Here is a 10,905-nt window from a genome sequence, read left to right as displayed (position 1 = left end):
GTTGGCCAACTTACACTGAATGCTATAAGTGCAGTACATGCCAACCAGCCTTAAGTAACTTGTCGACGGGATACCAACAACATGAGTTCAAGCAACTCCTCCGTATAGGACCAGTCACAATTTTACTGTGACCGGCAACCAAGCTTCTAGATACGCCATATCGTAAATATCACTTGAAAGCACAAAGAAGTCTGAATCAAGAATAGCTTATTATAGTTCTATTCAGTGAAAGCTAATACAAACAATGAGGCCTCTTTTCATGCTCATCAATGAAAATTCGACCCCGAGAATCATCTAGCGGTCATGGTATAATAATTCTGCCCATAGTTCTAAACCCTTACTGTTGCGAACCACCCTGCTGGCCGTTGGCACCGCCGGCACCTCCAGCACCGCCGAAGGGGTTGCCTCCAGCGCCACCCATCATTGATCGAGCACTGAGATTTGATTAGCTTTTGCGATTTGTGACATGTATAGAGTATATGCGACTTACAGGTCTCCAATCGCAGGGTCTGACATGATGCTGTTCAAGTCGGGCATACCACCACCGGAGGAGTATTGGTTGGCCATATCACGAAGACGAGGGTTGTTCATCAAGTTGCTCATCATATCAGGGTTGCTCATGAGCTTCTGGGCCATGTTGGCGAACATGGGGTTGCTCATAATGCTACCAAGATCGGGCATGCCACCAGCACCGCCGCCGGCACCGCCGCCGCCGAACATGCTGGCAAGGTTGCCGAGATCAGGCATACCACCGGCGTTAGCATCGTTGCCAGCGCTGGGAGAAGCACGAGGAAGAGAGTCCTCCTCAGCCTCCATCTCCTGAACACGGCGCTTAGCCGTCTCGTAACCCTTCTTCATGGCATCAGAGCCACCGTTACCCTCGTGCTGGATACCGCGGTCGTAGGCCTCCATAGCACCACGGGCATCACCAAGAGCGAATCGGGCAAGGCCAAGACGAGACCAGGCCTTTGTGTAAGCGGGGTCGATGACAACAGCGGCCTCGGCATCGGAGCGAGCGGAGGCATGGTCCTTGTTGGCGGAGTGAGCGGCAGCGCGGTTGGAAAGGTAGACAGCGTTACTGGCGTTAATAGCAAGAGCCTGAGTGTAGAAGTTGATGGCGGCAGTGTAGTCCTTCTGGGCCATGGCAGCGTTACCCTTAGACTTCAGAGCCTCGGCCTCCTTCTTCTGCTCCTCGGTAAGCTCGACGGGTACGGGAGCGGCGGCAGGCTTGTCAGCGCGGGCCTTCTCGAAGACGGAGTAGATTTGGAGGAGGTTCTGGGATCCGATGGCAGATTGGATGGCGGAGGTGTCGGAGGGGTCGACCTTGAAGCAGTCGGCGATACAGTTGATGGCGACATCCATGGAGTCCTTGTCATCAGCGGTAAGGGTACCATCGTTCAACGAAGAGGTGAGGAAATCGCAGATAGCGAGCGCAAGGCGCTGCTTGGAGGTTTGAGTAGACGCCTAGAGCTCAGAGTCAGCCACATATCAATTGCAACAGCGTCATGACAAGTATCCAGCGTTTGCCTATGCTGCGGGGGTTTGCGCTTACCATGACGAATAAAGAATAGGTTGTGGAGAGATAATGAGGAGCAAAGGAGAGAGATTCAAACTTATAGGCCCAACAACACAAAGTACCAATGGGAACAGACAGAGAAAGTGACTCGGTGAGGATGTGAGCCAGGTTAGTCCCAAGATAAAGTGCAAAAAGGCCCCGCGGCTGAGGCGTCGTGGAGTTTGGGCTGGAAGGTTCCACGTGGGGCAAACGTAGGTGGAAAGAAAACTCAGACGATCTGGTCACATAAACTGTATGTGAGTCTCGTCCAAGATTTCTGTCTCCCCGGCCGAGATCTTCCAGCGATGTGGGGGACAATGCGGGCAGCCGCCGGGCAAATTTGGGGATGCTAAGTCATCAGTATTATTCGGTGTATCAACTTCATCTTCAAGGTCGTCTTTGGCAAATACGTTTTGGTCAAGCACTTATTCATTGTTTTTTGGCAAGTAAGTAATCTGAGACCATGAGCTAATGTCATGATTCAGTTTAAAGAGGCGATTTGTTCATTCCTGGTACACCTTCCTTTAAGCCCCCGACTCCCAGGACAAAATCCCCAAGTCGCTATGCCAAACCATAACTCCATCCTAATGCAAATGTTTATTGTCCATCCTTTGCTCTCTCTTTGCTCTCTCTAGAGCATAGCAAACGCCGCATCTTCTTACTTTCGTCGTCTAGCTCTGTCTATATTCTTCACCCGTCGGTTTCCAATAGCAGCTACCTTGCGGCTCTTAGTATACAGCCTGAGCATGTCCTTGATCACCACGTAGAGGCATCCGCCAACAAGGCTTCGTCCCCACTGTTGTTGGAGTAGACCTGGTCGCATTGTACTGCCTCGTGAGAATGAGGATGCGGCAGTCAATTGTTTCGGAAGAGCCATGCGAAGGAGCTCGCCCATGGCATAGGATATGCCTGGAAGTATCAAGGCACTTACTATCGCATTGGATACTCCGGAAAGAATCGCTCCCAAGCCAGGGCGACGAGCAGGTGGAGCCTGGGGAGCCTCGTGTTGGTTCTCCTGAGCGGCTTCGTTTCCAGCTCCAGCTTCGGGGACAATGACAGGCGCGGGGTCGGCGACTGCCTCCGGGGCAGGGTTTTGAGGTTCCTGGATGGGAACAAGAGGGGGAACGTCATAATCGTCCTCTTCGTCCTCTTCACTCTCTTCACTCTCATCGCCTTCACCCTCCTCGGCCGGTCGAGCGACTGGGTTCTCGTTATTGGGAGGTTGTTGAGGTTCCTGGTTCTGCCCAGCCGGCTGTTGGCCTTGCACGTTCTCATCCTCATGGTCAACCTCTTGAATCACAAGTTCGATGACCACGCCTCCTTCCTGTGCATCTCCAGGAGCCCTTGGTCCCATAGCATCAGCCTCATCCTCGTCAGCCTCATCACCCTCAAGAGCTTCGATGAGGTTATTAAGAAAGCCCACGACGCCGCCTTCTCCGCGCTGTTCCGGTTGTCGTTCGGCGGGTGGCTCATCTCGTCGAGGTTCGATTGGGGGGAGGCCGTTAATTTGTCGGTTGAGGTTCACCTCGTACGGGAAAACAAATTCGCGCCAAAGGTTCAAGTAGACCGATCGAACGTATGGGAACACAGCCATCGCGAGCTGAGGCGAGGGAGGCCAAGTCAAGAAGCTGTCATCATGCATGACATGGTAGACACCGTACTGTCACCTTTGTTAGTCTATTTTCACGCCGGACTTGGAGTTTTAAACATACCAATGAGGCCGTGGAAAGAAAGACCTTATTCGCGAACCAGGGCATCAACTGCCCGACCAGAAGAGCTGGTCCTACGTTGGTCAGAACCAGCGCATTTCCCAACCTCTGACCCCCAGTCATCAAAGCTCTCGATGCTTCTCCATTGACCCAAACTTCGTGACCAAGGACATAGTCTACCAAGGCCTCGCGACCCGCGAAAGCCCACATGGCGAATGCTCCGTACATTTGGAGACTGAACTGTGCACCGATCGTGACGGATGAGAGCAACATGAAAGGACTCGCCCTTGTAAACTTGTTTGCAACAGCTTCCGTCACAGCGACAATGGGGTCCCAAGGTCCTTCCAACGTGATGCGGTCCTTGCATACAGGACACTGAAGAGGTTTGTTGGAACGTTCGCAGTCGGTTACCCATGAAAGCATGCAGTCCTGGTGAGCCTCCAGGGTGCATCCACATGGGTCGACCCATGTGCCTGGAGGGTCTGAAGGCTCTTGGTCTGTCAGGCAAATGAAGCATCGTCGAGGTGCGTCGGGCGCCTTTTGCGGTAGGATAGCGGCTGCATTGGTTGCCTGTTGAGTGTCTGACGACATGGTCACAGATTGTAACCTCGGGTCGCGTACCGAGAGGATCAATCCGTGAAATCGGGAGTTTTCTGGTTATTGATAGCGTAGTTTGTATTATTGCATGTTAGACAGTATCAATAGAGGGCGCCGGGCGTCGGAAGTAAGCGCAGGAGTAAATAAAGCCTTATCTGAGACCAGGTAGAATGGTGATGATGATGTTGGACGGGTGTGACACAGAACGCGGCCCCTCGGGTTAGCTCAAGTGGGGCCTGACATCACCAGCGATCTCCGTCTGCCTTGAGAACAATAACGCTTAGTAAATTGGCCAATCAACATGAAGAAACCCAGATGGCAACAACTCTTCTATGTTTTTGAGATGCAGCCCAGGTGAGTTAGAAGAATTGTCTTGTAAGGCTTATTAGTGAATCAAAATAAAGTTATCCAAGTGCTACTCTAAGCTCGCATAAGGTGACCAAGTTATTTCGTCTCTTATGCTTGACACCCTGACGGGGCCAAAAATTATATCGTGAGCGCAGAAACCCAAAGCACGAAATGTCTGCTTGCCTGAATCGCTGCATATAAGACTTTCTCTTCTGAATGTCAATCGTCCGACCACATATTGTCTAACATGGGGCGCTTGGCAAGGGTCTTGCTTTGCACGGTACCTGCAAGCCATTGTCGTTCCTTGATAGGTAACTTGTAACGCCGCTACTATGTAGGAATATACTCTGGGACAAGTCATGGCCAGACGCCTGGAAAACTTATGCGCCTTGATCACTCTAAGCCTGGGATTGTTGCTAACTGGTGTTAATGTTAATAAAAATGGGCTTAAATCATGGCGGCTTCCAATAGCCCAGCAACAGCAGCGATTAAGCACCATGGTATCGTGGCGTATCTTGGCTTCAACTTAACCACAACATCTCTCATGAACCAAAACTACCATTAATTTATGTGATTACTCTCATGATGTTCATGGGAATATTGTTAAAATCACATCTGCATGACTTGATCAGAGCAATATCTGCGAACAATACTGCTTTTTGGTGCGGTAGTATGAGCAAGTTTCCGCTCTGACTCCTTGTGAAGTGGGCTCTCGATTGGAGGACAACACTGTTCATCCAGCCATGGATTTTCATAGGATTCAATAACAACCGCCGTCACCCGGAATATAACAAAAGGTCCAACCAAGTATCAACATAAAAGGTCCTTTCCCAGACTTAGTAGTTCCTTGGTGCAGTGATTTGGTAGTGACCAGCAAGATGCCATCCTCGACACAGACACCAGTCGCCTTGATTCTTGTGGAATTGTTGATATCCATGACCGCCTTAGTTCTATTTTGTCTTGAATATCCAGCTGACTTCCGAACGAGTCTTTGGGAGAATGGGGGCGTGGAAGGCTTCAACTCAAATCCCAATCAACGCATCTACTTCTACGCCAACCATCGGGAACCCCCAGAGATCCCTCTTATTTGGAGCCAAAGGTAAGACCACCGATTACTCGTGAGGAATTTTGTTGTGATGATGCTGAGAGAATTTGCAGATTAGCTACCTCGAATCTCGCCGTTGCAGTACTCGGCCTCGTCGTCTTTGCCTCCCGAACCGCTATGTCCTACCTTCGTTACCTCTCATACTTCACGAACATCATCTACGACATGATGCTCCTCAGCCTCTGGGCGACAAGCCTTGCTGGGCAAACATCCGGCGATTTTACCGATCCCAAACACCCAAGTTCACATCCGTGGTACCTCTCGAGAGGTTGTTCCGTAGCCTGGGACAAGACCCGAGGATATTGCCAACTTGCCCAAGCTAGCTTCGTAGTGTCGATACTAGCTGCGGTCTTATACGGTACAAGGTTGGTAAGGGAAGTGGTCTTGATTGCGTACGATAGAGGGCAGCGGCACCGATCGGAGGGGTTTGTCCAGATCACTGAGGATATAGAACCGATGGAGAGTGTATACATGGACGGAGAGTGTGAATATTTGGAGCAAAAGAAGAGCGAGAATAACTTGACTTTGAGTCCTGTTCTAGCATTCTTCCCATCCGATTCAGGAAGCCGCTGGTAGACATAGATATTGGAGAACTCATTGTCAGGAATCTTGGTTACGAGACTCGGACCATCGGTCATTATGCACGTATAGCTATAACTTTACCCCAATGCCAACTTGCATGATTCAGTAACGCAAGCTCAAGCATTCTACAACGTGTAGTGACTCAACTCAAAGCTAGGTGATAGGTACGGCCGGAGGCCATCTTGTCCCTAGTCCACTTGTCTAGTATCAGACAGTTGCCAATAACTAATGCAAAACACATTCACGGCACAATGAAACAGAACAGTATTATGATCAGAGTGCAATCTGTATCTTTATTTAATTCCGCCTACACTGGATAGTGGTACGGTCAAGAAGTAATGAGTGGATCCATTGCTGATCACATCTTCCAGGCCCAGGATGGTATTCATCTTCTGCCCCATGTCTCATTCTCATCCATCAGGGTTCCCGTCGAAGTCGTTGAAGAATAGCTTATTTGTGCTTGATTGGTATCCGTTAGTCCTTGATCTATTGCGACATACGCCATCTCCAGGCTAAACAGGGAATAAATTAAACTTACAGGGCAGCCCTCACAGGTGCAGCTCTCGCCGCAGCCGCAAGCACCAGAAGAAGCACATCCACAGCCAGACATGATGATTGTTTGTTTGTTTTGGTGGGTAGTGGTGTTTGGTTTTGTGTTTGTGTTTGTTGAAGTTGAGAGATGTATGTGGAAGAGAAAGGAAGAAAGAAGCGGGCAGACAAGAGAGGGGAGCTTTCTCTTAAAATAGGTAGAGAGAGGTAAAGGCAAGGGCCAAGACTCACTGACAATCGCACCTGCTAAATGGTAGCTTCCGGCAGATGGGCGGGTCACAATACCAGCTTTCCCTCCTGTGATTCACATCCACACCAACTAGAGTTTCCCTTTGGCGGCCACAAGGGACTCCCCAATGGCTCGATTTACCTGAGGCTTGGCAATCTTATCGGGCGGCTTTTCCCAACCGAGGAGAGATGTTCGGTGCTCTTTGCTCAGAGGCGAAAGAGGCGCCGAATGACGTGGAGAGTCATGCTTTCATTGTAGCTGATGATTGGTGCAGTTGAGTACCTTTGCGCTGTGGTAATGGAGATTGATGGAATGGAATTTACCGAGATCCATTTAGTCTGGGGATCGTGAAGAGATCTACGGATAGTCTAACTCAAGTGCTCAATTATGATTACATACTATCTTCACTATCCGATATACTTCGGCGATTTCGAAAAGACAGTTATTGCTTTTTCCTTCTAATAAAGCTCACTATTCATACTAATCCGAGGTACAGTCAGGTCCCTGGAAACCGAACCAGCGGAGGTCGGCGGGGTATGGAGGGGTAACCCGTCTCAGGCAGGATTCAATGTGACGTCGAGTTGTTTGATGTTCGCCTCAGTTACACAATCCAAGAGAATTATATCATTTATCCTGCGCATTCCTGCTCACCAAGTCATGACCCTTGTAATGTCCAGGCTTGGAAATAATATAGAACAGAACCTCAGAAGATGATATCTGCTCAATCCGGAGCCACCAACTATGGCAAGACCAGTGACGACTGCTCGTATCATGGCCATAAGCGCTCACTTGCTGGTCAGCAATACTGGCCGTCAGGTTAGAGGAGACATGAGTAAGAAATCAGCATCTTTCGTGGCATCTACCAGGATTTCGGGGACATATCAGATGTATCGAAAAGGCCAGTTCGATAGTCCGGCGAGGCTGCCTTGTTTAAGACATTCTAGCTTGATGGATCTAGGTCGCATAAAATAAGAAGTTGGATATATCGAGCCAGTGCTCTTACAAAAAGTAACAATTGTCGTTCCTTATGCTGTCAGTGGTCAATCAAGTACGACTAAGCGGCTACCACCATGAGTAAGATTGGAGGAACTTGTTCGCCACAATCGTATTTCTTTCGGGCATCAATCATGTCTATAAAGAGCTATATCTGTATGAACCCCCGGACGCTGTCGCTGTTATACAGTCTATAGACTAGTGCACAAAAACGCCAAAAGACCCTGTCTAAACAATACCATTCCAAGCAGATGGAACAAAGACTTGCCAGAGAGACATGGGCGATGTATGGCATACTAAAATATGCAATGCCACACGCCTTGCGACACATTACTTATTCCTTCTTCTCCCTGTCCACTTCCTCTCGGACTTCTCTCACCACATTCATGAACTGGCTTGCTCCGACAGCCGTCAGGATATGCCACCATCCGTGGAACTCGAGAAGGAAAGCCCAAGGCAGTCCGATCCTCTCCCGAAGGTTTCTCAACTCGTGACAAAACTCAAGATCAATATTCCAGATGAGGTATCCAAAGAGACAGGTGAAGGTGGCGGTCCATACACGTATAGACCAGTTACGAACATTCTCCTCGGAAAAGCCAGGCTTGGCCCAGTTGAACAGGTACCTAACGCGTACGCCAATAAGGATAAGCGAGACCCAGAAGGCGATGACCTGGTAAATGATCTTTGAGAACATGACGTAGAAGACGGAGAATGAAATGAAGAACACGGCCAAAGCGATCGAGATGTAGCGGATGTTGGTGGGCGACTGTCGCAAAATCAGGAGGGACCGGAGCATCGACCAAGACAGCAACATCATAGACAGCTCGTCGACGAACTCAAGAGTCTGGCGAAGAGTCGCGTGGAACAGAAAAGAGCCAAAGCCGAGAACCATGAGGGAAATAGACATGAAGTCCCATTTTGGGGCAAATAATCCACGGCTGCCGCTACGCGGGCCATACATGGATCGTAGGGCCAAGTATACTACCAGCCGGAAGGGTCAGCGTTCCAGGAGCCAAGATGCCGGGTCGGGTTGCACATGACTTACCGTATGTAACGTTTGTCAAGGCATTGATAAACTCTGCAAGATAGAAGGTGATAGCATAGTCCTCTTCACAGAAACTATTCGCACAGTTAGCTTCACAACGGTCATATACTGGTGAGGTGACGTCTCACTTGGCTCTGCTGGTTGGGGGACTCCAGACTCCACTCAGCGAGTGAGGATCGCCGTCAAAGCGAAGGTTGTGATGACCCATCTTGTAAGTCTGTATGAAATGTGTCCAAAATTGCAATTATCTCTTCTCGCGTTGTTTCTCGATTTCCAAAAGGTACGGTAGACGTGGAATCCTTTGTGGAAATAGAGGCCACTGACTGGCGTTGGCTCGGGGATACTAATCACGTGTCAACGCGCATGCCTTGAGTTTTCGTGACTGGCACTGCCAAAAACGAGCTCTAATATTGGGAAGTAACTGGAGTGATTTATTTATTATTTTCATCTCTTCATCAAGGTCCGCGACGAGTAGGTCAATGCATAATTGTCAGTCTATTATGTTCCTATTCTTCGTCCCTTAATCCGCTTTCGAGGCTGAGCGCCGAGACATGAGTCCAAATCACGGGCGTAGACCGCTATCATGGCATCAGAAAACCTGGCCACCGAGGCATGGGCGACGAAATAAAATTGATTCATCATTGCTGCTCAGAGCAGGATCCATGCTATCTGTTTTTGTTGCCCCAGACCATGGAGGACTCTTCTCTGATACCCACCAGACCGCCTCGGCTACTTGAGCGTCTCATGATTTCGTCCAAATATTGGTCCACTTTGCGTGTTCTGAAGAGGCTAATTATCTGTTAGCTTTCTGGCCACGCAACAAGAATTGAGGCTTTGACTTACTCTGACCAGGACGCACGAGAGGCCAATGTCTTCATAGCTCAGGAAGTTCCTGTCGGTGATTGATCACCCTTGACCACTCCATATTCCGGTACCCAGATAGGTCGTGGGAGCTGCCCAGCAAAGGTGTACTAGACCTCGCGATAGGCAAAGTGAAGCACATGAAGTATCAACGTGTTGGCATCAAAGTCCTCCACCCCTTCGTCGACTTTGTTCAGCCGATGGGCCACATACATTCGAGCCTGCAGGCAGATAGTCGTTGTCCACCAGTCATCCTATTCTGCGTTGAGACTAACGAGAGGTGCCAGCCAGTCGAGAAAAGCAGTGACTCCCTTGCCGGTTTCCTCAGGGACGCGCATAACTCGAACAAGTCCGACAACGTGGTGATTCAGGCGTGGAGATTGCTTCACATCGTATCGATGGTAGGTTCGAGGTTTCCATAGCCCAGGCGGTCCTTGATACATGCCTCGTTCAGTGTAGCGATAGATGTACCATGTTCCATCACAAAGCTCGCGATGCCAATAGACTCCCCAGTCAAAGTCAGTGGCACCGAGAACAAATTCATTGGAATTTTCGGATCTCTTCTCCTTGAAGACTTCGATGATGGTTGACATGTCATAGTCGTAACGATGAGCCAACCTTTCAGCTGGCTCTTCGGGAACGGAAACTGTTATGTACAGCGTATAAGGCTCTAGTTGTTGGGTTGGAAAGCTCATCGTTGCGTTGATCTGGCTCTGTTCAGTTGTAGAGTGAAGCGATGAGTTGCTGGAGAGAAGTCTTTAACGAAGAACCTAGTGTGAATGATTGCGATTGCGCAGAAACGCAGGTAGACAAACAAAGCTCGAGACACTGGCTACCACTGAAACAATCGTTGAATCGCCAGACAGTGACGGGCAGCTGCCTGCCTAAGGCCGCCCGTCTACAAAGAGGCTGCGAATTGTTCATGAACAGTAGCGGGTAGCCAGTATTCGAGTCGCTTGTTCTGTTCCATTCATACCCTAATCATGCTCATTTGATCATTGCGAAATATTATACGGCTCCGGTAGCCGCGAGGTCGGTGCGATCCGAGTTTACCTATTTGAGATCTATATTCGTATCTGTCTCGTGCCTTGCAGATTATTCGGGTCATGAGTACCAATGACCTGACAGTACGATGCAAGTTCACGCAACTCATCCCTCTTACGAACAAGTCGTTTCAAGGACCTCACAACCGCACCTATCTCTGCGCAAATACCGAGCCCAAACCCCACAACCGAACCACTCCTCCATTTGCAATTGACAGCCATGGCGCTCGCTAGAAAGCGCCGAGCAGGTGTCCGCGCGATAAACCATGCGCTACAAGTTCTGGGGAAC

The 10,905-nt window shown here is 49.6% G+C and overlaps 5 protein-coding genes across 5 annotated transcripts; 1 reads left to right on the top strand and 4 right to left on the bottom strand.

The window, feature by feature from the left end:
* Positions 1-191: 191 nt before the first annotated feature.
* B0J16DRAFT_293558 (uncharacterized protein) lies at positions 192-1,743 on the bottom strand. Its single transcript, XM_046124369.1, has 3 exons — positions 1,553-1,743; positions 491-1,464; positions 192-434 (listed from the first exon to the last, which is right to left on the bottom strand). Exons 1-3 carry the CDS (start codon positions 1,553-1,555, stop codon positions 338-340), a joined length of 1,074 nt encoding a protein of 357 aa, XP_045977775.1. The 5' UTR covers positions 1,556-1,743; the 3' UTR covers positions 192-337.
* Positions 1,744-1,934: 191 nt separating this feature from the next.
* On the bottom strand, positions 1,935-4,044 carry B0J16DRAFT_376072 (uncharacterized protein). The gene is made up of 2 exons (XM_046130746.1): positions 3,268-4,044; positions 1,935-3,215 (listed from the first exon to the last, which is right to left on the bottom strand). Exons 1-2 carry the CDS (start codon positions 3,853-3,855, stop codon positions 2,214-2,216), a joined length of 1,590 nt encoding a protein of 529 aa, XP_045977774.1. The 5' UTR covers positions 3,856-4,044; the 3' UTR covers positions 1,935-2,213.
* An 888-nt stretch (positions 4,045-4,932) lies between these two features.
* B0J16DRAFT_350116 (uncharacterized protein) lies at positions 4,933-6,146 on the top strand. Its single transcript, XM_046129006.1, has 2 exons — positions 4,933-5,308; positions 5,368-6,146. The coding sequence occupies exons 1-2, from the start codon at positions 5,088-5,090 to the stop codon at positions 5,888-5,890; spliced, it is 744 nt and encodes a 247-aa protein (XP_045977773.1). The 5' UTR covers positions 4,933-5,087; the 3' UTR covers positions 5,891-6,146.
* Positions 6,147-7,823: 1,677 nt separating this feature from the next.
* On the bottom strand, positions 7,824-9,122 carry B0J16DRAFT_190544 (ceramidase). Its single transcript, XM_046122785.1, has 3 exons — positions 8,841-9,122; positions 8,713-8,786; positions 7,824-8,648 (listed from the first exon to the last, which is right to left on the bottom strand). Exons 1-3 carry the CDS (start codon positions 8,918-8,920, stop codon positions 8,002-8,004), a joined length of 801 nt encoding a protein of 266 aa, XP_045977772.1. The 5' UTR covers positions 8,921-9,122; the 3' UTR covers positions 7,824-8,001.
* A 561-nt stretch (positions 9,123-9,683) lies between these two features.
* B0J16DRAFT_324928 (uncharacterized protein) lies at positions 9,684-10,838 on the bottom strand (the record flags this gene model as incomplete). The annotated part of the gene is made up of 4 exons (XM_046125856.1): positions 9,684-9,794; positions 9,849-10,286; positions 10,550-10,626; positions 10,736-10,838. The coding sequence occupies 4 exons, from the start codon at positions 10,836-10,838 to the stop codon at positions 9,684-9,686; spliced, it is 729 nt and encodes a 242-aa protein (XP_045977771.1).
* Positions 10,839-10,905: the final 67 nt, after the last annotated feature.

This window comes from Fusarium flagelliforme (assembly GCF_020744385.1).
Source record: "Fusarium flagelliforme strain FIESC 12 MPI-CAGE-AA-0113 chromosome Unknown B0J16scaffold_8, whole genome shotgun sequence".
NCBI classification, from domain to species: Eukaryota; Fungi; Ascomycota; class Sordariomycetes; order Hypocreales; family Nectriaceae; genus Fusarium; species Fusarium flagelliforme.
This window is presented reverse-complemented; position numbering and strand designations above follow the sequence as displayed.

Bases quoted from the DNA above. Each gene is read 5' to 3' on its own strand.
- B0J16DRAFT_376072 (XM_046130746.1), bottom strand. From the start codon at position 3,855: ATGTCGTCAGACACTCAACAGGCAACCAATGCAGCCGCTATCCTACCG. The intron at 3,216-3,267 runs GTATGTTTAAAA...CAAAGGTGACAG, and splicing joins TTCTTTCCACGGCCTCATTG to TACGGTGTCTACCATGTCAT.
- B0J16DRAFT_190544 (XM_046122785.1), bottom strand. From the start codon at position 8,920: ATGGGTCATCACAACCTTCGCTTTGACGGCGATCCTCACTCGCTGAGT. The intron at 8,787-8,840 runs GTGAGACGTCAC...CTGTGCGAATAG, and splicing joins CCCCCAACCAGCAGAGCCAA to TTTCTGTGAAGAGGACTATG. The intron at 8,649-8,712 runs GTAAGTCATGTG...TCCGGCTGGTAG, and splicing joins CTTGACAAACGTTACATACG to TATACTTGGCCCTACGATCC.
- B0J16DRAFT_350116 (XM_046129006.1), top strand. From the start codon at position 5,088: ATGCCATCCTCGACACAGACACCAGTCGCCTTGATTCTTGTGGAATTG. The intron at 5,309-5,367 runs GTAAGACCACCG...GAGAATTTGCAG, and splicing joins CCTCTTATTTGGAGCCAAAG to ATTAGCTACCTCGAATCTCG.
- B0J16DRAFT_293558 (XM_046124369.1), bottom strand. The intron at 435-490 runs GTAAGTCGCATA...ATCAAATCTCAG, and splicing joins GACCCTGCGATTGGAGACCT to TGCTCGATCAATGATGGGTG.